At 37.9% G+C, this 25,078-nt stretch overlaps 1 protein-coding gene across 11 annotated transcripts in view; it reads right to left on the bottom strand.

Moving 5' to 3' along the window:
- Positions 1-25,078, bottom strand: part of cacna1da (calcium channel, voltage-dependent, L type, alpha 1D subunit, a) — a 92,183-nt gene that overhangs the window by 4,289 nt on the left and 62,816 nt on the right. For 5 of the 11 annotated variants that reach the window (XM_026275002.1, XM_026275006.1, XM_026275007.1 and 2 more), the window contains 15 exons: positions 16,685-16,717; positions 15,720-15,848; positions 11,071-11,136; positions 10,072-10,163; positions 9,729-9,888; positions 9,134-9,261; positions 8,577-8,673; positions 8,373-8,475; positions 7,560-7,661; positions 5,108-5,241; positions 3,729-3,845; positions 2,337-2,731; positions 1,202-1,228; positions 299-427; positions 62-201 (listed from right to left, as the gene is read on the bottom strand). In XM_026275002.1, coding sequence (XP_026130787.1) covers positions 62-201; positions 299-427; positions 1,202-1,228; positions 2,337-2,731; positions 3,729-3,845; positions 5,108-5,241; positions 7,560-7,661; positions 8,373-8,475; positions 8,577-8,673; positions 9,134-9,261; positions 9,729-9,888; positions 10,072-10,163; positions 11,071-11,136; positions 15,720-15,848; positions 16,685-16,717 — 1,852 coding nt within the window. The remainder of the gene's footprint in view (positions 1-61; positions 202-298; positions 428-1,201; positions 1,229-2,336; positions 2,732-3,728; positions 3,846-5,107; positions 5,242-7,559; positions 7,662-8,372; positions 8,476-8,576; positions 8,674-9,133; positions 9,262-9,728; positions 9,889-10,071; positions 10,164-11,070; positions 11,137-15,719; positions 15,849-16,684; positions 16,718-25,078) is intronic. The other 6 variants (XM_026275004.1, XM_026275009.1, XM_026275012.1 and 3 more) reach the window with 2 other exon arrangements.

Raw genomic sequence — 25,078 nt, 5'->3', positions numbered from 1 at the left:
CTGATGCTGAACAAAGCTGAACCATTCAGCAGAGGGCCAAGTAAGGAACCCCAAGACTTGCCTTGCGGTGTTGGAGGAAGCAGTCTTCTCTTTGGTGACCTACGTGAATCACGATAAAGGGGCTGCTCGTCATCCTCATAGTAACTGTCAGGATGATGGTAACCCCGTGGCGTCTCGTATTCTTGGTCACTGTTGGGGTACCTGCACAAGGACATATAACCCCCCCCTGGATAAACTTCTGTAAATGTGATTTATTTGAAATGCGAAATGGGCCGTGCAGCTGTTCCAACAGTTTCACCTGTCACCCGACAGCATGCTGTCATCTTCGTAAAACTCCTCGCCGCTGTAGTACTCTCCAGAGTAACGATCTTCTTCATACTCCTCTTCGCGCCGTATAGTGGGTAGTTTTCTGTCGCTGCCCTGCGACCTGCGTGAGGTTCAAGAGGTCAGTGAGAGGCCGGTTAGACTGTGGTCACCGGGTCAGCGAATAACCATGCAGACTTACGGCTCTAGAGTGCAGTGAAGGGGTTAGTCCTCATTTCAAAACAAGCTAAATCTTATCAAGTCAGCTGTCAGCAGTGTCATATTACTTCCAGCTTCTGCATATAGTCTTTAGTAAAGAGCTGTACAGTCTTAAGAAATATAGTCTCAGCTCAGAGATATTCCACTTGAAGATGTCTTCAGTGACTGTGAAGCATAGACCTTAGAGTGAGTACTATTAACTTCACTTTATTTTTTAAACTATAAATAAACATTGTGTTAAATTGTTATTTGTGTTTCTATGAAGCATTTATCTGATAAGTCATCCTTTAAGGCAAGCATTTAATTTTGTAAGCACCAGTTATCCAGCAGACACATGCAACAAGCCCCACCTCTTTCCCTTCATCACCCAATCACAACACACAGAGACTCAAAGATGCATCCTGATTTGTTAATGCTTTACTAGATGTTCCGATCAACTTGTTAGTTTTGTAGAAAGTCTGTGCGTAAAAGACCCTGCCCCAAATAGCACTCTCAGTCCTTCAAGAGCACCAGTCTCGCAGACATGTCAAGTCAACTTAAAGCACCATATGGGACAGGGCCGAGGTGGAAGTCCCAAAGCCATTATTCACTGAACATAGTTCTGCTTATCATTCACCGTCTGTTTCTCTACAAGCATTACTACCTGCAATGGGAACATATAACACCTAATGTGACATACCTAATATACGTCTCATAGTAGCGCCTTCTGTTCCAGAAAGCAGAGAGATGGTTAAGAGAGAGCATTTCGGTTAGGAAGGAAAGAGAGAAAGGTGGAGAAAAGCAGAGGAATAGGAAAAAGGAATGGATGGACACATATATTATACAGTATATACATGATATATACAGCATTTTCATATATGTGAGGCCGTTTTCACACTTTGTTTGATTGCTTTGTCCAAACTCGAGTTAAAAAACATGTCCTCCGTCCTTCACATATGAATTTACTTGAATGATGTGTTTTGACTAGCTAAATAAGCACCAAAAAGATGGAAATTTCGGCTTCTCTTTTTGAAGTTGGTAGAAACTGATTATGGAAGGTCTGGACATTTTATTCTTTTTAAATCTTTTTTCTCTAAAAATCATATATTTCCATTTAAAACACTGCGTATGAATTCAAACGAAGTCAGCACCTCGTAAAATAGTTAGGTTCACTCATAAGATTTGTGAAAACACCTTGAAGAAAACTTGTTTATCATCATGGTCAGAAAATAAGATAAGACATTTTGATTCAAAATAAAAATAATTTAAATTTAATGATCTAAAGATACGGTCACATAAGGAAAATTTCGGCCAAATTTTGAGGACAAAAAGATCTGTTGTCTATTTATAATAATATAGCGATGAATGAAGCCAAGCTCACATAGAAGTCACTTTTAAACAAAGTTGATTTCTGTTGTGAATTTGTGGGACCAACTTGAACCTTTGCAAAAACAGCATGGGGAAATTTCACTAACACCCATTCCAATTGAAATGACAGGATTTCGCCTGTGAAAAATCTGCAAACAATGGTAAATCTGACCGGACCTTAAAGCTGATGATAATGCAGATGAATACTCATCTAAAAGCATAAATGTAAATGAATGCAGAATTTTAAAAGTCACTTTCTTAATAAGTCTACTAAAGAAATCAATTACAAAAACTCACGTACTAAAGCAATTCCAGTCAATCCGAATAGATTGAAGGAATTGGTTTAAGAAGTCAGTGACACGAGATTACAATATAATCTGCTAGCACTGACAAATCATTGAATACGTAGAAATAAATATTTAAAAATAGTCAAATCAAGATGATGGATGAACAAAATAAGCATTTACCTTTGTCCATGTGGGGTCCTGGGCTTGTCGTATTCTCCGTAGTACAATCCAGGGTAACCATTAGCATGCATGTGCTCATAGTAACGATTGTGTCCTCCATTGGGTAAGCTGGACATATTGGCATTGTTGAGGTTGATGTTGGTAGACTTGGGTGACTTGCTGTAGGAGTTGTTATGATGATGATGGTGATGATGGTGGTGATGGTGGCGATGGTGGTTTTGCTGCGCCATGGCATTGGCACGGCCCAGGCGCCCCACGGGGTGTTCCATTTGGGCATAATGTGGAGGCGGCTGCACCTGCAGGGGGCGCTGTGTGGCATTTGTCTGGTGGTCGGAGCTCCTCTGGGGGTCTCCATTTATGTGGTTAATGTGGTTGCCAAAAAGTCCTCCATTTCGCTGTGAAAATATACTTTTGTTTTTAAGTTTAAAGAAATACGCAATGGACTTTAGTCAGGGTTGACGCCATATTTATGTTTTCACAAATAAAAAGAAAACGTAACAACAATAACTAAAAAATATAACTATAACTATAAAGAACTATATCCAAACCAAAGGATGATAATGTTCTGTTTATTTTACTTGTGTGCTGCAATTTTGTCTCCTGCCGCCTGAATGCGGATTTGGAGTGGATTCTGATTGGCTGTCAATGTTTAGTTTTTCATCAGCTGGAAAAAAAAAATGTTCTAAATGTGATCCCAACAATATCATCCCTCAGTGTTGTTAACGTAATAGCCATGATGTGGACTTCACCATTCTCACTGAATTTGAACAATTGTTATCATTATAGTTATCGTCCTTGGTGTGAAAAGCCCTTAACGAATAGATGTACAGGCTGTAATTGTAATATTGTCTTTTCGCTGATACAATAAACAAAAGAAATGTATTTTTGTTGTAAAAAAAAATTCTCACACAACCTTTGCAAAAAAATTTTTATATGGCGTCACTGACCGTTGATCCAATGCCAAGTCATTTGATTGCCATTTTTAATGATCTCATGGGAAAAAGAAGTTGGAAAGGAGGTAAAATGGCGTATGGTGTGAGTGAATTTCATGAACTGATTAAATCTGAACTGAACTTGAAATCAAGAGAAATGCAGATACACTGAATTAGATATGCTACACTAAGGCTAATGTTATTACAAAAAACCTGTCATATAAATGTACCTATAGCACAATCTTCAATAAAGACAATCTTTTAGATTGTCAACTTGGCAACTTTTTCATTATTCAAGGTTTTAATCTAAGTGTGTATGACCTCCAGGGATGGCGAACAATTCATCGCATCTCCCTTAAGGAATCGTTATAATTATTTCATTTGTACCAGGCAGTTAAAGTGACACAATAACATACAGATCGATTTTATAAAAAGAAAGTGGTCATAAAAGGTAATTTACCCTATAAATTTCTTCGTCCTCCTCTGGTATAAAGTCTACTAGCTCATCATCCTGCAGGTCACATGATATCGCACGGCGGATTTCTGGCCCAATGTCATGCAGCGTACGAAGGCCAGCCTGAAACCGTGACGACAAGATAGCTAAGGACCTGCTCTTAAATGGAAAGCCCTTGAATAGCAGGGACAGTTTGAAAACGGAGACCCTCACACACACATGCCACCAGGGGGCAGTTTACCAGACACATTGACATACAAGTTTGACGAAGACAGTTCCAGACAGGACAAATTCATGAGAAATGACAACAATCACAGTAAACAGAGAAAAAACACACAAAAACACCTCCGCAATTTTACACAACAACTAATACACTTTACCTAAGATGCTAGCCTTTACTGTGACTTTCTAAAAAATACTTTAATAGCCTCATATGCTATTTAGAAACATTACCTTTCTGTGTATATACTATTTCTAACATCTCAAAAGTGTAAAACATTTCAATGGTTAACTAAATCACACTAAAATCCTCTAAACAAGGATTATGTTCGAAGAGAAATCAAACACATTGGTAGTGTTTGATTTATGAGGATGGAGACCAACAAAACATTTTAAACCAATAATACATGAATTATAACTCTGAAGTGATGGTAAACAAATACAAACACTCCAAACGACATTTAAAACAGACAAAAATACATTTACAGATCACCATTATCACATTGAGGGATCCATATTCACGCTAAAACAGCATTAGCGCATCCAGAAACAGAGAGATACAGTTGAGGTAAAGAAGGTCTCATGCAAAGGATATACAGTTTGAAATAAATATATATATATATATTTTTATTATTATTATTATTCATGGTGTTTACACTGACATGGATTTTCTTTTGATTAACACATAAAACATTGGAACTTATTCTAGCATAAAAAACACTTTCTTGATCAAAATTTTAAGTGAACAATTTCAGCTATTTAGGAGCAAGTATAATGTATAATACTTTAAAAACAAATAAAATAATACTAAAGAAAGACCCTTTTATATTTGTTTTACTTATATGTCATGACTTTAGAGAGTAGTAAACATTTCAATGTGTTAATAATTGAAATATTGAAAGTTCTTTAACTCAATATTTTAAGGATTCGACTGATAAGAAATCTCTTGGGGTACTTAAAATTACATTTGTGCTACCAATACAATAATTCAGCAATGAAAAATCTAAATGGCTTTCTGACCGATTTTGAGAATGACCTTTAGTGAAATTTCTGTAATTGTCGATGCACAAAGTCCAAAAACAACAACATTATGATCATAAAAGAACAAAGACCTTATTAACTCTAAATAATCAACACAATTCTATCTCCAAGCACATTCTGCTTACCTGCAGGGCGATGGCAGTGTTGTTCTGTGCTGGGTGAACGCCCACCAGGCCTTCCTCTTTGCGTTTCTTGAATTTCCTAAAGTAGTCCTGTATCAGGAAAGTGGCATAGAACTTCCCCACCGTTACCTCATCATCTGAGTGAACAGACCACACACACGGCTTCGCTGTCAGCAAGTAGTTTCAACGCAAGCATACACACCTCTGCGGTGACGTACGGTTAGAGACAGAAACTGACTCAATATGTACTACTAAAACAGCAACGTTAAAGGGTCACTCCACCCCAAAATGAAAATGTTTCATTATTCAATTACCCCCATGTCGTTCCAAAACCGTAAAAGCTCAGTTCGACTTTGGAACATAATTGAAGATATTTTGTATGAAAACCTGGAGGCTTGAGACTGTCCCATAGACTGGCAAGTAAATAGCAGTGTCAAGGTCCATAAAAAGTATCAAAAGTTGTCATCAGAATACTCCATCTGCCATCAGACGTTCAGAACAAAGCGCATCCTTGTGGTGTGGATGACACATGAGAGCATATGCAGCACGGTGATATGGAGTGACACAGAGGAGACCGTTGACAAAGGAATTATTGAAAAAAGTTATTTTTTGTTTTCTTCGCTTACAAAAAGTGTTCCTGTCACTTCGTATAACCCAGATTGTACATCTGATGGCAGATGGACTATTCTGACAATGCTTTTCATACTTTTCTGGACCTTGACAAGTTACTTGGCAGTCTATAGAAAGTCTCAAGCCTCCAGGTTTTCATCCAAAATAACTTAAATTGTGTTCCGAAGACGAACAGAGCTTTTACGGGTTAGGAACAATATGGGGGTAAGTGATTAATGGTTACATTTATTATCAATGTTGCATCATTTGAATGCATCTATGCTATATAAAAGTAGCAATAAAAATATTTTTTAAAGATTTGTATATACAAAATGGAAAAGTATAAAATGCAAAACTTGTGCTCTTTTTCTACGTAGCCATTCATGCTAGAAATAGAGATAATTACAATTAATAGTTGTTAGGTTTGCAAATTTTATTTAAAATGTTATTTTAAAAGTAATTCAATTCAACTAGATCTAAGACAAATTACAATAATATGTGGAAAATTCAGCTTAAGCTGCTAGTTGTGTTTGGGAACACAGTAGCTGGATTCTAGCTGGTTTAAAATAGTAATTTGTTGGTTATTAGGTGGTAAACCACCTTGGACCAGCAACAAACCAGCTACCAGGAAATTAAACCGCTAATAACCAGCAAGAAATTAGCTTTCTTGTTCCAAAATATAATTACCGGCTTAATAAAAAAATGTTAGTTGTAGAATATTTCATATTCACGGTTATCTAATTTGAGTCACCAGATGTGTAAACATATACATATTAGTATATTAGCATGTTAGCATTAGCATAGAAACTGTGAGATAACTGAAAGTTTGAGGTGAGGGATTGAAAAAAATGCATCAGCTAAGCCATCTAACTTCATTAAAATCTAGACCTAAATGTGTTTAAGTTCTACTGGGAACATGCAAGCAAGCAGCACTGAGCAATGTGTATTAGCACATTAGCGTTGCATTGCTGTGGGTGTATTTGTGCATGTCTAATATGCTGTTTTTGGATATGTATTTCAATCATCTCTATGTATACAGTATAAACTGTTCATTTGCATGTTGTGCTCATGTACTGTATGTGTAAGTGTGTGTGAGAGAATCATTCTGAAGCAGGGGTCTGTCTCACTTTTTTTAAACAAGCACATTGGGGACAGATCAGGAAAAAAGAGGCAACATTAGTTCCATGCCACCATCCTAAAACAGAATTGCTTCAGAATATTCTGAAGATTTGAACTTTTACATGAACAGAAAGACAGTTAATGAGGAACGGAAGCTGCGGAAAAGCTCAAGCAGATACAGGAGAGAGCGACAGCGTAGAAAAGAGAGAGAAACAGAGAGAACACATTTTTAGAAGGACACGGCATGCCTGAGTTGCCATGCAAGCCCAAAGCTCAACACACACCTTCTCCAAATCCTCCAACCATATACTCTCTCTCGCTCAAACACACACACACACACACAAAAACATACATCAGTGAGGTTCCAGTGTGGACGTAGTGTGGTACTGAGCAGGAGAGGAGAGCAATCGCGACACAAACGGAACAGAACAAACATTGCAGAGACCCGACCAGGAGAAACTAAGAGAACAACAGCAGGAAAAAACTAGTGCAACAGCTGGTGTGTGTGTGTGTGTGTGTGTGTGTGTGTGTGCGTGTGCCCAAGACACAAATGTATAGTATGTGTGTATACATGCTACATTAGGGAAACTGAAGTGTGTTCAAAAATATATTTTGATCTTTATCTAAATGGATGATTTAGGTGTGAGTTGACACAGAAGTATTAAACATCTATATTGTGAATGCGTATTCTCATTAGCGGGGACAATCTCTGAGCTTTACAACTGACCACCAGCAGGGGGCACCACTTGATCCAGAAGTTTCATGCTTGTTCTCTTCCAGATCTTCTTAATCACAGCTCGGAGCTCTTCATTCGCCTGCTCTAGGTTACCTGGGTCAGAACACACACCACGTTATTAACACAATGTAGTTTCGATTCACTACAGTCAACTAGGACTGAAAAAAGGCAAATTTTCTATATTTTGATGACTATAGTTATGTATTTAATCTGAACAGTCTAAAAATTGTGATTTATGGGTGATTTCAGAGGAACCACAATTTTAATATAATGTTTAATTCACAAAGTATAGTAAACTCTTTTCCACTGTCCATTTTTCACTTAATGAATAAAAAAAGCAATAACATTAAATTATATTATACATAAATATACTCATATAGTCTACTGTTCAAAAGGGGTCAATAAGATTTTTTTTTTCAAAGGAATTGATACCTTTATTTAGCAAAGATGCATTTAATTGATCAAAAGTGACAGTGAATACATTTATACTTAATACTAGAATATTTAGTTATTCTTAAAATCCTGTATATGGTACTAAACTAGAAAACCTTTATTTGATATTGTAATAATATGTCAAAATATTGAAGTATTTTAGATAAATAAATGCAGCCTTGGTAACCAGAAGAGATTTTTTTTTACATCGTATTTACTCAAAACCCCATAGAGTTACTAAATAGATTAAATGTTTACCTATATTAATATTTCACTACAACATTTTAAGACATATTTTGTGACTGATGCAAATGAGTTGTTTTGAATTAATTCATTGAAATAAAATGTTTAAAGTAATTTGCAAACTAATACCTTCCGTTTTGATCTTTAGTGCGGTTCTCACAAGAGCAAAAAGTGTAGCATTAAACATGACAGTGCCATCACTGTTCAGAGGCATGTTCATAGCCACCAGCCTCTGGAATAGAGAAACAACAACAGATAGAAAGAAAGAGCATGAGAAGGTGGCTCGAGTGTGTTTGCTAATGTTCAAATGCATTGTTTATAAATGTGTCTTACTTTGCAGGCGACTCTATGAGGACAGAGCTTCCCAAAGCCAAGAGGAGGCTGAATACGGCGCAACAACGTCACAACATCAAGATGTTTTATTCTGCCTCTGCAATAAAATAAGACAGAAACACAGACTGAAAAAAAACTTCATTTACTCTTCATCTTATTGCTATACTGGACAAGCAACTGCTTTATTGAGAACTGAGGCGAATTGAATTTGTTTCATAATTGACAAATTTTGCAATATTGAAAGTTATTGAACTGAACTGAATCAACATTTTACTGATTCAAACTGAACAATAACGCTATTGTTTTCTACTTATACCTTATATGAACTTTAGACAGTTATTGAACTAAACTGAACCAAAGATGAACTAACTTGAACTGAATGATGGCACAAATGTTGTTTTTTAGAGCTGCCTTACAGCAGCATTTTAATATGTCTCAAAGGTGTGCATCACTGATTCTCTTATTTTCCTGTTTATATGCTGCTTTGAAACAATCTTTATTGTATAATGCACAATAGAAATAAAGGTGACTTGACAAACACATTTTCAAATCCTTACTTGGCCTCTGGATCATACTCTGACCAAATCCTCTTAAATTCATCAAGATGATGTGGCCCCAGAATCGACCAATCACGGGTCAGATAGTCAAAGTTGTCCATGATGACAGCCACAAACAGGTTAATGATCTAAAGCAAGACAAAGTTTAATTTGATTCACATGTGAGGAGTTCAAATGCAAGTGCCATCTATAATCCTCATCTAAAATGAGCATTTTTATCAGGCTGCTATGTTTAGGTTTAGTAATTTGGCAATGTTTAGGTCCCTTTCTATGCAATTCAAGTGAAATATCTGAACATAAAATATAGGAGCCTGATAAAAATGCTCATCTTGCATCTGAACTCTTGTACAACTTTTAAGAACAACATTGTTGATCATTTAAAAAAGAAAAAGAAAATTCAAAAAATCCTTTTGGGATTCCAAAATGACAAACCATTTAATAAACAGACCAAATAATGTCTTTAATAAATTCTTAAAATGCTAAATTATTTTTGGAGGTTTAAAGTAATATTCTAAATAATAATATTATAATAGGTAATTATAAAAATAAGAATAAATGAAAAAAGGAAGTCTTTAAGTAGTTGGTGTGTTTGTACAAGGAAGGCGCAGAGCATGTAGAAGGTGATGAAGTAGATGATGGCAAAGTTGCTCCCACAGGTCATCTCTTCTCCAGGATTATAATCTGATTCTGGGTCACACAGTTTCCCTGGCATGCATGCCAACATGATCTCCTGCCAGGCTTCACCGGTTGCACATCTACACCCAAGAAATAATTCATCTGATATGTAATCCTATAAAGCAGACTGTATCTTACATTAAACTCTTTTAAACACAGATGAGGTGGTAGCATATAATAGGGAAAATAATACATCTTTGTAAAGATTTAAAACTCTGTCACTTGCAGCTTTAACATCCTCCCTCTGCATTCACAGCACTGACCTGAAGAGCAGAAGCACAGCCTGAGGGAATGTCTGAAAGTTGTTGTTCCTGTTGATTTGTGTGTGGTCCACCATGGCAATTTTCCCAAACACCTGAAAGATGGCAAACTAAGTTGCACTGTGCTGTTTTGATAGGTCAAGTGTGTAATGTTTGTATGGAATGTGGGTGATTTGCATTTTAGTAAAGATATCAGCTACAATTACAGTACTTAAATACTATTTAGCAAAACTGTTTTTAATTACAGACAAGACAACCATAAAAACAAAGCATCAAAATGTCAATACAATAATTAAAGTTAATTAATTAAAGTGAAGTGAAGTGACATTCAGCCAAGTATGGTGACCCATACTCAGAATTTGTGCTCTGCATTTAACCCATCCGAAATGCACACACACAGAGCAGTGAACACACACACACACACTGTGAGCACACACCCGGAGCAGTGGGCAGCCATTTATGCTGCGGCGCCCGGGGAGCAGTTGGGGGTTCGATGCCTTGCTCAAGGGCACCTAAGTCGTGGTATTGAAGGTGGAGAGAGAACTGTTCATGAACTACCCCCACCCACAATTCCGTCCGGCCCGAGACTAGAACTCACAACCCTTCGATTGGGAGTCCAACCCTCTAACCATTAGGCCACGACTTCCCCACAATACAATCAATAACCCAAATAGATTTGCTATGCATATAATTTTTGAATCAGATTTGAGAAATATTTGGTGGCTGTGGTTGCCCATGATACTTTAACAATTTGAAAAGTGAAGTTTTTAATGCTTTTATTATTTTTCATAACTGCTGTTTGTTCATGGGGAAGAAAAAAAGATATTATTAAAATACATTTTCTGGAATAAATCTGTTAATAAATTTGCTGTAGTTTGAAAACTCAATTTTAATTTGTCTCAATAAAATAAAAAAGTAAAATAGCACTCCTAAAAATCAGTTGCATGATAGATTATGAATGTTTCTGACAATTCATGTGGTATTCAAAAAAATTAAACTAACCTGCATGCCAATGACAGCATAGATGAAGAACAGCATGGCTATCAGCAAAGCGACATATGGCAGGGCCTAAGAAAAGAGCAGAAAATATATATTACTATGATATAATATTTTTATAAACCAGGGGTTTATATATTTTTTTTCTTCTTTTGTAAACAACTGTTAATTGAAATTTTCTTCTGGGAACAGTAATATTAAAAAAAGCAACTGTGCAAATTTAGAACCCATCCCAACCCGTCCCACCCCCTGGTAGACTTAAAAAAAGAAAAAGAAAAAAGAACAAATAAATAAAATAAACAATAATAATAAAATAATTAATTAAGTAATATTAATTCATAAATAACAATCAAATTATTTTTTTACAAAGATTTTAGAAAAGATGACACAACAATAAAATCTGAAAGCCATAAATTTACAGTTTTCACATTCGATCCATGTATACGAGTTGAGAGTTCCATAGAGATAATGTCCAACAAATACACAGTCCAGGTTCGTTGTTACATTGTGTGAGAAGGATTCCATTGGCTGTCTCCCAAAAGAAATTCATAAAAAAATGGTGACAAGTTAAAGATATCTCAGTATCCAGCCAATAAAATAGGTCGGTGTTCCCTGGTTCAGCAGGAAAGTGGAGAACGTCTTGGTTACTTGTGTAACCCTCGTTCCCTGAAGGCGGGAACGGAGACATCAGGTCGGTGACTGACGAATTTGGGGATCTTACCAGAGAGACCAATTCACTTTGAGGGTAACTTAACAAGCCAATGGACATTGGCATGAGGAATTTGCTTCTGGCTGTCACAACCCACAGCATGGTTACAAGAGACGGCAGGTACACCAAATTAATTCATGTTTTCAATGAAGGGCCGAGCTCAGCGGTGGTATAGCAATCGTGGCGACAGGACATGACGTCTCCGTTTTCTCCTTCAGGGAATGAGGGTTACACAAGTAACTGAGACATTCCCTTTCAGTCCGTCACTCTCAGTGTCACGTCAGTGACTGACAAATTTGAGAATCCATATCAATGTGCCACAGGTGCTGCCCCCTACAGTGCCCTGTGTAGGCCTACTGACCCTTTCTATAAAGCAGATGATAGGACCGGGCTCTACACAGAGAAGGTAAACTACTGCTGTTCCTCGAGCCACCCAAACAGTAGGACTTGGATAACTCTGGGAAAGTATGCCCTTCCACTTGGAAAAGGCACGCTGTGGAGTCACCTCCTCACAGAGGGGGTTGAATGATATTTACTCATGTTGAATAACCCCGTAGGGCCCTACTGCACATGGAAGTGTCTGAGATGGCCAAGGGCTGTATTATTTAGAGACGGCAGAACGTAGTCTGCCAGGGGAATCATGGCCCTAGTAACTCCGTGGAATACACATATGGGATCCCAACAAGGTCATTCATATGGGCACTAGCCCCACACCAGAATTCAGGAATTCATTGGGTGACAGGCATGACACCAGAGGCTCCACCACATCTGGCTGCCGTAGTGCTGAAGGACTCGACAGGGTTAGCCTGGTTAGGGGACTCTTTGGAGAACTAGGCGTCAAGGACACCACAAGCTGACTCTGAACCAGGCCACTCAGTGCCACTACCCGTTTGAGGTGAGAACACCAAAGGAAACTGGTTCGACACATAGGCTATAGAACGTAGCGAACATGTTAGGAGTAGCCCAGCTCACAGCCATACGAATATCTGCTAGTTAGGCACCATGCGCTGCACATATGTGTGGTGTCATCTGTCGGAACGGCTTCTGCACATAACAGATAAGGGAAGTGAAAAGTATTTATTATGTTTCAAATATATTTATTTTGACAAAAATGCATGGATTCACTACAGGAGGCATTTATTCACCCCCCAGAGCCATGTGAGGCACATTTTATTACGAATGCACACTTTATTTGACGACTTGTCATTGTTCAACTGCAACTACCGCCGACTGCAATGTTAGAGCTAGGAATAAATAGCCAGGACAATTTTTTTTATATAACATCCGACTAGATTCTGTCAGGGTTTTGCCCTGACACTGTCAGCACATAGCCTAGTTGATTGTTTTTCTCAGCCAGGTGCTTCTCTAGCCACTCCTAATTGTTTCCTCTTTACCACGCCCTCTTGTTAGCCTTGATCTAATTGTGCTCACCTGTTCCTTGTGTGTTTTCCTCTCTATTTATAGTGCCCCTTGCCCTATTTTCTTGGTCGGTTTGTGGTCATTCTCACCCCTTCTGTCACTGTCTTTGTCTCGGTCTGTGGATGTGGCTGAGTATGTGTCCATGTCGTGGTGTTAGAGTTCCTGTCCTGACCGGTTCCTGTCCAATGGTTCCCTTGTCTGGCATCTGGGGTGCTTCAGAGTTAATGGTCAACAATCATCTGAGCCAAGCTCTCTGGTGCCTTGCTCTGGTCTCTCCACCAGCCTGGTCTTGCCGCCCCCTCTGTTACTATAGTATTCTGCCAGTTGATGTCTGAGGCTTTTCCAGTGACCTTCCCTAGTTTTCTCTATTTAATGTGTTCTTGTTCTTGTTGTGGTATCACCTTTACACCTCACAACCCTTTTGTATCAGACTGTTTTGTCAATAAACCCTTGTTACGCACACTGCAATTGGGTTCTCCTTCCAGATCCCTGAGAGGATTTGTCTATAAGAATAAAGTCATATACACCTAGGATTCCTCAAGGGTGAACTAACCAAAGTCCTTTCAGGCAAGTCGTGCCACACGGCCGCCATCTTGGCAACGCCCCCGGGCAGCTATTTCAGAATAACAAGACCAGCTCCTATCTAATTGAATAGGCAGAGAGTAAGAACTGCACTTTCACTGGTCACCGGGACATAAAAACAGCATGTATAGAAACAGCAGTGAAATATGATAAAAATCGCTGAAAAAAATTGTTGACTTTGCCCCAAAATAAGGTTTAAAACCCCTTTTTCCCCCACAGGTTATACCTTTACTACGCATGCACAAGGGTTCCTCAACTGTGCGCATACGTCAGTGGAGCCAGACGATAGGCTTAAATGTTTCCCAGCTTGACTGTTAGAAGCAGATGATTGGCTTTCCAGCGGGAGGGTGCACACAACCGCCATCTTTGCTGTTACGGGTTTTCCTTATATAGTTGTATTGAGGATTGAGGAAGTGACATGTCTCTTATAAACTGTCTCTGAATAACCCTTTAAGGGTGGAAGGGGATAGCCTACGCTCCAACCCTTGTTCTAAGAAGGAAAGCACAGCTCTGATCGAACATTTGAACTTGGGGCGATTCTGATGGTCTGCAGGATGCACAGAGAAAAACTGGGGAGCATTAACCGGGCTCAGAGAGACCATGCAAGTGGAACCAAATGAGTCACTGATGTATTTGTGTTGAATGAAACTTTAAATTAAATAAACACAAAACAGACCCAAAAAAACTAAACCAAAACACAAAATAAAATCCAGGCCTGGTCCTCTCTTGTGCTACACTGTCGTAACTCCTCCTTTATCCTTCCGGATCTCCTCCGTGGGACTCGAGACCGGTGAGTGGCGTAGATGTTGCTCATTTCCAATCACTCCACCGGCCTCACTCCATTCCCATGGCTCTCGACCCCGCCCCACTCATCACAAACATGTTTACAGCCTGGTTAAAAAAAATATTTTGGTCTATATGGCCAATTTTGCCCTTCATGACAACTGTGAGGGGGGTGACATTTTTTATAACTCATCCGTTTAAATTATATTAAGCCTTAAAGTTTAGCATAATTAAGGGCGTGGCCACTTGAGTGACAGGTGGATTGCCGCTGCTGACACTGCCATCGAGCTAGGCGGGCATGGCCTCATCAACCAGCTCCCACCTTTTTGCCCATTTTCGATTGTCCAGGAGAGTCGTGCAGTGACATCCTGCCAAGATAGCTACGGCCCGCTCTGCACACTTTGAGCTTCAAAAATGCTCTTCAGGAGTCTACGGGTGATGTCACGGACACTACGTCCATGTCTTTATACAGTCTATGGGCCTAACACAGCAAGAGATGGCGCTCCTGGACCACCAAGGTGGACATCGCATTACCCAGTGACTGTGCGGTTACCATTAGTGCTCGAAGAGCGAGGTCCTATGCAGTATGGAGTGCATGTAGAACAGCCAGGTCATGACCACACGAGGACACAGTTGCATGGCCACCGACCACTCCACCAAGAGAATGCCTATGTACCCCAAAGTGGCCCTGCCATCGAGGGTGGTGAGGGAGGAGGAGCTGCACAATCTGTTTCTGGCAGTAAAAGGTGCGTTCCACGATCTCATGAGCTCCTCATGCACTTCAGGGAAGAATGGCAACGGAGGGGGGTGCTGATACCCCCACCGACTAACCACTCATTTAGCCATGAAGGACCAGGGTGTGGTGGAGGAATCCACATGAGCTGACATTCTTGGCGGCCCAGGAAAGCATAGCTGTCATCTCTGGGTCTGACTTGGGCAACACAACTCTCCCTTTAAGCTCCATTATAAAAAAAAAATAAATAAATAAATAAATAAATAATATACAATTTCTTGTGCTGGGTTAAATTAACCCCTAAATGAAACACTGTAGCTAAATGATAACAGAAAACGTATAAAATGCATACAATAACTGCTTGTGATAAAAAAAAGTACTCTGCTTTAATAATATCTGGCTTTTCATTAGGTTAGAATAACATCTGACCTGAAAGGACTTGATGAAGGTCCAGAGAAGGGTTCGAATGCCCTCCCCCCTGCTCAGCAGCTTGACCAATCGCATCACTCGAAAAAGACGGAAGAAGGTGATTGAAATGCGAGCACTGTCTTCAGTGTTCTGTGGGGGCGGAATCAGCATTAGTGAACCACTCAGGAGAAAGATATAACACAGGGCATCAGGCTGTATTAAGGCAGTCTGACCAGCAGAGGGAACCACAATGTAGTTTCAAAGCATGTGGTGAGTTGATTTATTTTCAGCCAAATGTTAAAAATAAATGTAAATTGTAAATGAAAAAAAGAAAAACGCTAGTTTTGAATTTGGAAAAACTAGTAGAGTATTATAAAACTATAAAAGAGTATTTAGACTGGTTTGACTGATCCATAAACACTACCAGAGACCCTGCGTCCATGCTTATCCTAGAGAGAAAAGGAAGTAGATAGAGGGTTGCATGCTAGGTAAAAAACAAAAATAAAATCTTGCCATATTTGACTGCACGCATCAGCCCAAGCATGGCACTCTTGACCTAGAATTACTTCATGCCAACTCACAGGTTAAAGGTCAGTTTGAGGTCACAACCTTAGCTGACCCGATCTGACCTAATCTGACCTAACTTCAGGGGCCACTTAACCATGCAGCAGTGTCAGTGCTACAAACGTGAGAGGCCGACGACCCCACACACACACACTCAAACAGTTCGTCACGTTTGGGTGACACTCCCCTTATTGATAATATAGTCAAAGGATGTAAAAACCAAAGCAAAATCTTGACAAACAAAGCAAACGAAGAGAAACCAAATGTAAATCTAAAGCCAAAACTCAACAAATTAAAGTCGGGGTGGATTAAGATGAAACATAACAATGTTTAATCAAGATTTCAGAACTAAAAAGGAAACCTGAAAAAGAATGCAGACTGTAAAACTGGGCAAAAATCCCAAGAGGGGCAGAATTTCTTACCCCCGACTCATCCACCTGAGGTGCCTCTGTGGGCTTTAAAAATCAAAGACCTGAATTAATCACTCACACATAACATTTGCACAGCGACTTACTCTTTAAAACACATTCACAACATACACAGGCACTGTCTCACAAACTCTATTATAGCATTTCTAACTGACGATATCAGGACAGCAAACCTGCTCAAACAACCTGAAGATTAGACAATCTTCCATTCAAAACTGCTTATGAGGGTGAAAAATGACCAGTGACAAACAGGACTAGACTCAAATAAGGGGCTTATATAACATGAAGATCCATCATGTGACCTTATTTCTATCTCATGGATTACGTACATAAGCATCCGATGTAAAGTACAGCACGCGCGCGCACACACACACACACACACATTAACAGGACAGTTTGGGACTAGTGCACACTTAAACAACGAGTACAACTTTGTAAAAAACAACAACAGCAACAACAAAAACGCTAGGCAACAGCAAAAGACACAAGAACAACAAACCTACAATGCCATATTATGAAATTTACATTTTTCTACACGTGCATTGGCAAACAGTGTCAACCCTGTGATTCACATGACATGCGTATTATAAACAGATGAATGCTTATAATGTTTTTGTATATATATATATATATATATATATATATATATATATATATATATATATATATATATATGATTTAGTGAATTAATCAGTTAACTAGCAACCAATAACAAACATTAAAAACATGACTTGTTTTATAATATTTCATATAATTGAATTAATGCAAAAATAATTTATGCACAGAACATGCTTATGAAATGTCCTGTCATTTCACTAGGTAAATGTGTCCACCAAAGTCCACTACTGATATAGTTTAGTTTGTGAAGTCAAACAGTTTTAGATTTAGCATTATGCTTTCACATGCACACAAAATAAACCCCATCCACACATTTGGTTTGGAGAACAGATCAGTTCTCAACTCTGAAAAAACAAAAAACAAAAACCACATTCATCAACATTAAAGCACTAGCACAGTAGGATGAAAATTCAGCATGTTATCAGAAAAAAAGATGAATCCTTCAACTGTGCAGAAAGACTCCAGATATATGGCTTCAGTCACACAGCCTGACATCCCTCATCTATAGCTACAGTATTGTTCAAAATAATAGCAGTACAATGTGACTAACCAGAATAATCAAGGTTTTTAGTATATTTTTTATTAATACGTGGCAAACAAGTTACCAGTAGGTTCAGTAGATTGTCAGAAAACAAACAAGACCCAGCATTCATGATATGCACGCTCTTAAGGCTGTGCAATTGGGCAATTAGTTGAAAGGGGTGTGTTCAAAAAAATAGCAGTGTCTACCTTTGACTGTACAAACTCAAAACTATTTTGTACAAACATTTTTTTTTCTGGGATTTAGCAATCCTGTGAATCACTAAACTAATATTTAGTTGTATGACCACAGTTTTTTTAAAACTGCTTGACATCTGTGTGGCATGGAGTCAACCAACTTGTGGCACCTCTCAGCTGTTATTCCACTCCATGATTCTTTAACAACATTCCACAATTCATTCACATTTCTTGGTTTTGCTTCAGAAACAGCATTTTTGATATCACCCCACAAGTTCTCAATTGGATTAAGGTCTGGAGATTGGGCTGGCCACTCCATAACATTAATTTTGTTGGTTTGGAACCAAGACTTTGCCCGTTTACTAGTGTGTTTTGGGTCATTGTCTTGTTGAAACAACCATTTCAAGGGCATGTCCTCTTCAGCATAGGGCAACATGACCTCTTCAAGTATTTTAACATATGCAAACTGATCCATGATCCCTGGTATGCGATAAATAGGCCCAACACCATAGTAGGAGAAACATGCCCATATCATGATGCTTGCACCTCCATGCTTCACTGTCTTCACTGTGTACTGTGGCTTGAATTCAGAGTTTGGGGGTCGTCTCACAAACTGCCTGTGGCCCTTGGACCCAAAAAGAACAATTTTACTCTCATCAGTCCACAAAATGTTCCTCCATTTCTCTTTAGGCCAGTTGATGTGTTCTTTGGCAAATTGTAACCTCTTCTGCACATGCCTTTTTTTTAACAGAGGGACTTTGCGGGGGATTCTTGAAAATAGATTAGCTTCACACAGACGTCTTCTAACTGTCACAGTACTTACAGGTAACTCCAGACTGTCTTTGATCATCCTGGAGGTGATCATTGGCTGAGCCTTTGCCATTCTGGTTATTCTTCTATCCATTTTGATGGTTGTCTTCCGTTTTCTTCCACGTCTCTCTGGTTTTGCTCTCCATTTTAAGGCATTGGAGATCATTTTAGCTGAACAGCCTATAATTTTTTGCACCTCTTTATAGGTTTTCCCCTCTCTAATCAACTTTTTAATCAAAGTACGCTGTTCTTCTGAACAATGTCTTGAACGACCCATTTTCCTCAGCTTTCAAATGCATGTTCAACAAGTGTTGGCTTCATCCTTAAATAGGGGCCACCGGATTCACACCTGTTTCTTCACAAAATTGATGACCTCAGTGATTGAATGCCACACTGCTATTTTTTTGAACACACCCCTTTCAACTAATTCAACTAATTGCCCAATTGCACAGCCTTAAGAGCGTGCATATCATGAATGCTGGGTCTCATTTGTTTTCTGAGAATCTACTGAACCTACTAGTAACTTGTTTGCCACGTAGCAATAAAAAATATACTAAAAACCTTGATTATTCTGGTTAGTCACATTGTACTGCTATTATTTTGAACAATACTGTATATGTATTAGCATTAGAAGCTGAAATTATAGAATTCAGTTTCTGGCTGTGGCATTTATGGTGCATGCGTTAAGCAATCAGGCATATGTGCACACGTTTACAAACATACAATGTCTTTCTCGAACGCACTTTCGCCATAACAGCAGCATGTCCATGCTTGTTCCCTGCAAAAGAGACACCACCCGAGGGTGCTCTAACAGCCCAATTCAAGACAGGACAAAAATAATGAAAGAAAGAAAGAATCAAAGGATGGAAGCAAGGGGGACAGATGGCAGAAAAGGCGAATGAAGAAAAGTAAAAAAAAAAAAAAAAAAAAAACTCAAAAATTCAGAGTAGGAGGGATGAAAAAGGAATGAAGGAAAGAAAAAAAGGAAATCATAAATGAGAAAGAAAAGAAGCAAGGAAGGAAGGCAAAATGAGGGACAATTAAGAGATCAAAGAAAGAATGGGAGGAAAAAGAAGTGACAGAAAGAAAGAAAGAAATGCAGAAAGAAAGAAATAAAGAAAAATGTAAAACAGTAGGAAACAATGAAATGGCAAAAAGAGAAAAAAAAATAAATGATGAAGGAATGATGGAAGGAAATAAAAAAATGCAGAAAGAAAGGAAAAATTAATAAAGGAAGGAAGGAGAGATTGAGAAATGAATAAAAGTAAAAGGAAGGAAAGAATTCAGAGAAGGATGAAGGAGATTGAGAAAGAAAGGAAGAAGGAAAGAATGAAGTCAGAAAGAAGGAAAAGAAAAAAGAAAGAAAGGAATGGAGGGTTGAAAAAGAAAGAAGGAAGGGAGGAAGGAGAAAGAAAGCAGAAATTAAATAAGGAAAATATAATAAATAAATAGGGAAGGAAGGAAGGTATGAAAAAGAAAGCAGGAAACAACAAATGAATACAGAAATTAAATAAGTAAAAAAGAAGGAATGAGAGAAAGAAAGTAGAAATTAAAGAAAAATCTAAGGATGGAGAGAAGAAAGAAAGAAAAGAAAGGAAAACAGAAGGAAGGCAGAAATTAAATTTCTAAATATAACAGAAATAAGGAAAATATAAGAAAAAATAAAGAGGGAGGGAGGAAAGGAAAAATAAAAAAAGGAAAAGCAGAAGCAGAAGAAAGGAAGGTATGTGAGAAAAGGAAAACGAGAAGGAAATAATAAAGACAGAAATTAAAAAAAAAGTTAAAAAGCAATGAAGGAAGTGAGCAATAAGGAGTAATGGAGGTCATGCAGCCTGTCTGACGTCTACACACCTGCTCTAAAGCTCTCTCCTCTGAGGAAAACAGAACAGAGAGACAGTCACTCAGCAGACACACAGACCATTCTTAGTCTAATGTGCTGCCTTCACATCTATCTAGATCTACATTCTTTCTTTGTTAAACTGTTTTAATAATAATAATAATAATAATATAATAATGTATATTAGAAATATATTCCCAGGACCCAGACTACTGACAATGTGGGGGATCACTGCTGAGCTGTGTGATTCTACACGTTTTGCTGCTTTCTTTGTGAACACCTCTGTATACTAGAATGATAGTGTTTCGTTTGCTAGTGATTGGACGTTAGCTTTGATATCTTGATTTCTCGCAATTTAAATCAGCTCTGAGCTCCAGGGCCATTCTGTCTGGAGGAGAACAGGAGGAACTGAAAGAGAGGATGTTTAAACTTCAAACTGACTACACCACTTGGGTACTGACCGAAGGAGAATGGAGCAGGTGGCCAAGTGCCATCTGCAGAAAATGAAGCTAAAGTTAGCAGCTACATATCCCAGCATGCAACAGGGTATGGGCAAACCAGTCACTCAAACCACTGCAAGATTTGGATGAAAGTCACACATTCCTGAGTGCGGAGTGATATGTATAGATATAAGCATGATCGATCCGACAGCAAGACATATACATTGATCAAAATTATAAACACAACACTTTTGTTTTTGCCCCCATTTTTCATGAGTTGAACTCAAAGATCTAATACTTTTCAATGTGCACAAAATGGCTACTGTATTTCTCTCAAATATTGTTCACAAATCTGTCTAAATTTGTGTTAGTGAGTACTAGAGCTGCAACTAACGATTATTTTTTTCTGTCGACTAATCTAACGATTATTTTTTTCAATTAGTCGACTACTCTAACAATTATTTTTATTACAATAAAAAATTAATCTAATGTTCTTTTTTGATTAGCTAATGAATCCTTTGGATAACTTTACAAAAAAATATAAGTACAACTTATAATATAATATTTCAACCTTTATTCATTTTAAACCAATGTGGTTGGAGTTTTTTTTTACAGTCTACAAAAATAAAGAGGGAAAGAAAATTATTTTACTATGGTAAATATGAGTTTTCGATAGCGTTTATAATTAAACCACAGTAGCCAAAAATTTACAGTTGTCTGAGACGTCATGAAATGTTCTTTAGCATTACGAACCATAAAATGTAGTCAGGGTTCTGCTATGGTTTAGCATGGTTTCCAGAGATCTGGAGCTGATTCAGGGTAGCTCGGTGGTTTGTGACTGTTGTCTCGCGGCGCGCTGTCTTTTAAGAGGCCCAATGTAGGCGCGCGGAATGCGCGCTCATAATGGAAATGACGCGGTCGCGACCATCCGCACCGCATCGAGTTAAGAACATCTCAACTTTTCAGAATGCCGCAAGCGCACCGCAGATCTTGTGACAAGAACTAACTAATCAGTTTCATCCTTTCCCGTAACAACGTTGGAAAGCTCAGCTAAGATGAGGGAACGTCATGGTTGCTTAGCAACGGCAGACGCCCCAGGGGTGCAACTGCCCGGTTTAACCAGTTAAACCGTAACACCGGAGAGCGCCAGGATGTTTTCCTCAGTGGTGCTCGTGCATCGCATTTGTGCTGGGAAATTGTGATTGGGAAATGAGCGACACCTGCTCCACTCACCGGTCTCGAGTCCTACAGAGGAAATTGGAAGGATACAAAAGAGGAGCACTGACTGTGAAGGACAAGAGAGGACCAGGCCTGGGCTTTATTTTGTGTTTGGTTTTGTTTGTGCGTGACAGTCGTCCACGAGGGGCTGTCGCGCTGTTTTGTGTTTATTTGATTATTCAAGTTTTGATTTGAATGTTTGCCAGTTCCCGCCTCCTTATTCCCGTGATTATGAAGTTTGTACTCCATTACACTGGTGCCGAAACCCAGGAGGAAGGAGGGATCTTCGGCAGCGTGTCCTTTGCCGCTGGGGTGAATCTGAGGTGCCATCGAGCCATTTGCATCTGCTGTCCTTGATCTAATGCTTTGTATCTATAATTGCAGAATTTAACAAGCCTGAAAGCCACTTAAAACAATGTCATACAATGAGTTTCACAAGGCTTTTAAAATGATAGAATAATTATTTGACAAATAGAGTAACATTTTAAGGGATCATTACAATTCTGTCATTATTTGTTCACCTTCATGTTTAAAATTCATTGTTTCGTATATTTTCCTGTCCATCCTTTGCAAAATCATGTAACTGAACGACAACTAGGACTTTGAAACTCCAAAATGACTAAAAAAAGCACCATAAATATGTCCTAAAAGTGGTCCACAGCCCTTCTTAACCATATATTAACTTGTATAATGAACAGTGAATTTCAAGCTGTGTTATTCACTGAATTCTTGGATTCATGTGAATTTAATATTTTCAATGAATCTAGTTCAAAAAACCAGTCTGAATGATTCATTCCCAAATCAGAGTGATCCAGTTCTCAACTCACTGATTACAAGATCTAGTTGCCATTTTTAAGGAATAATTACCTACATTTAAATAAGTTTATAACACAAAGCTATTATAATATGTCCAGAAAAAAAAAAAAAAAAAAAAAAAAAATAATATATATATATATATATATATATATATATATATATATATATATATATATATTTTTTTTTTTTTTTTTTTTTTTTTTTTTTTCATGAGTTTTTTTGAAAAATATGGACTGATAAATGATTCAAAATCTCAGCAGAAAAAAAGGTTAGGACAACATGAAGATGAGTAAATCATGACACTTTTCATTTTTGGATGACGATCACTTTAAAATTCTTCTAAAACAGCTAGCTGATGGCAAAAATCTAGTTTAATAAACTTGACTGAAGAACTTGTGAAACCTCTTGATGATTTTATCACCACTGAAAAGCACAAAGACAGCCTGAAAATAAAGATATAGAGGAATACAAAGACAAAAAAGAAACAATATACACTCTCTCTCTCTCTCACACACACACACACACACACACACACACACAAACATCCACAATCTCTCATTAATTCATATCACATGTCCACACTCAAACAATACAAGGATACCAAAGACTCCACAAACACAAATACAATACAACACCTACAGGGACATATAAATGACACACATACATACATTTACTGTATATATGGACGCTGGGACATGAGACACACCAGAAAAATAGCACTGTAGCTCAGACAGCAGAGTGACTGCCGTGTGAGATAATATACATGTGTGCATATTCCGTTATATGTCTGAAACTGGACAGTATTTGTGAGATACAGGATTTTAAGTAGCAACACCCAAGACATCACACACTGAAACGCAACCATTGCTCTTAAAAGTACACCATCACTTCCCAGCACCACTCTCTTCATGCCCAACATTAAATGTATTAAAAACATATTAAAAAAAACAAATGTGTAGCATATATATATATATATATATATATATATATATATATATATATATATATATATATATACACACACATACACACACGCACACACACAGTATATATATAAAATAAAATAAATGATAAATTAAAAAACAATGAAAAATTATTAATAATAACATGATAGCACATAACAAAAAAAAATCTTAATTTAAAATCAGAACATTTTAAGTGTGATGCCAAAAACGGATGGTCTGTTCCTTTAACAAGTCCTCAACCTTCCTGCACACCAAAACTAATTTAATTTAAAAATTACTACTGATTTGGCTTGTAATCAGTAAAGCCAAGGCGGTAGGAGCTTTACTTCATTACACAAAATCAGCAAGGCACAAATATGCTTTTTTTTTCCAAACTGATCTTGATGAAAACTCTTCAAACAGCACAATATTGTCAAATCCTTTCCTCACAGCACTTCAAGGAATCAAGTCATTATGAAGCAGAACACAAGCAAACAGGAGATCAGATCTTGCTATACTTTCCTCTACAAGCTTCTATGGAGACAGAATGGAAGAACAAGCATTAAGATAAACCAGCTGATGGATTTCTGCAGTTCTGACTGCATTTACACACATTTGGATGTAAGGCCACAGATTGATGGTCAACACAAACACACAACATAAAGGTTGTTTTCTCAGCAGCAGAGTCCTCAGGGTTTTGTTTCAGATAAAGCCGGGGAAACAGAAAATGTTAGATGTTTGACCTCAATTCACATTTAAGACAACTTATAGTGAAACCTTGCAAAAAAACCAGAAGTGCCCTTACAAGAAATTAAACTGACTGGAAAAATATGGTCTCAGCTGTTAAGGCTTTCACAAAATGTTCCTGTCATGCGATGAATCAATGATGCATTGAATTGATCAAATTTGACAGTAAAGATATTTATAATGCAACAAAAAAAAAATACAGGTTTCTGATCATCAAGTAATCCTGAAAAAAATATGAATC

Source organism: Carassius auratus, chromosome 11 (genome assembly GCF_003368295.1).
Source record: "Carassius auratus strain Wakin chromosome 11, ASM336829v1, whole genome shotgun sequence".
Classification (NCBI taxonomy): Eukaryota; Metazoa; Chordata; class Actinopteri; order Cypriniformes; family Cyprinidae; genus Carassius; species Carassius auratus.
Note: the sequence above shows the minus strand (reverse complement) of the source record. Positions and strands in the feature narration are given on the sequence as shown.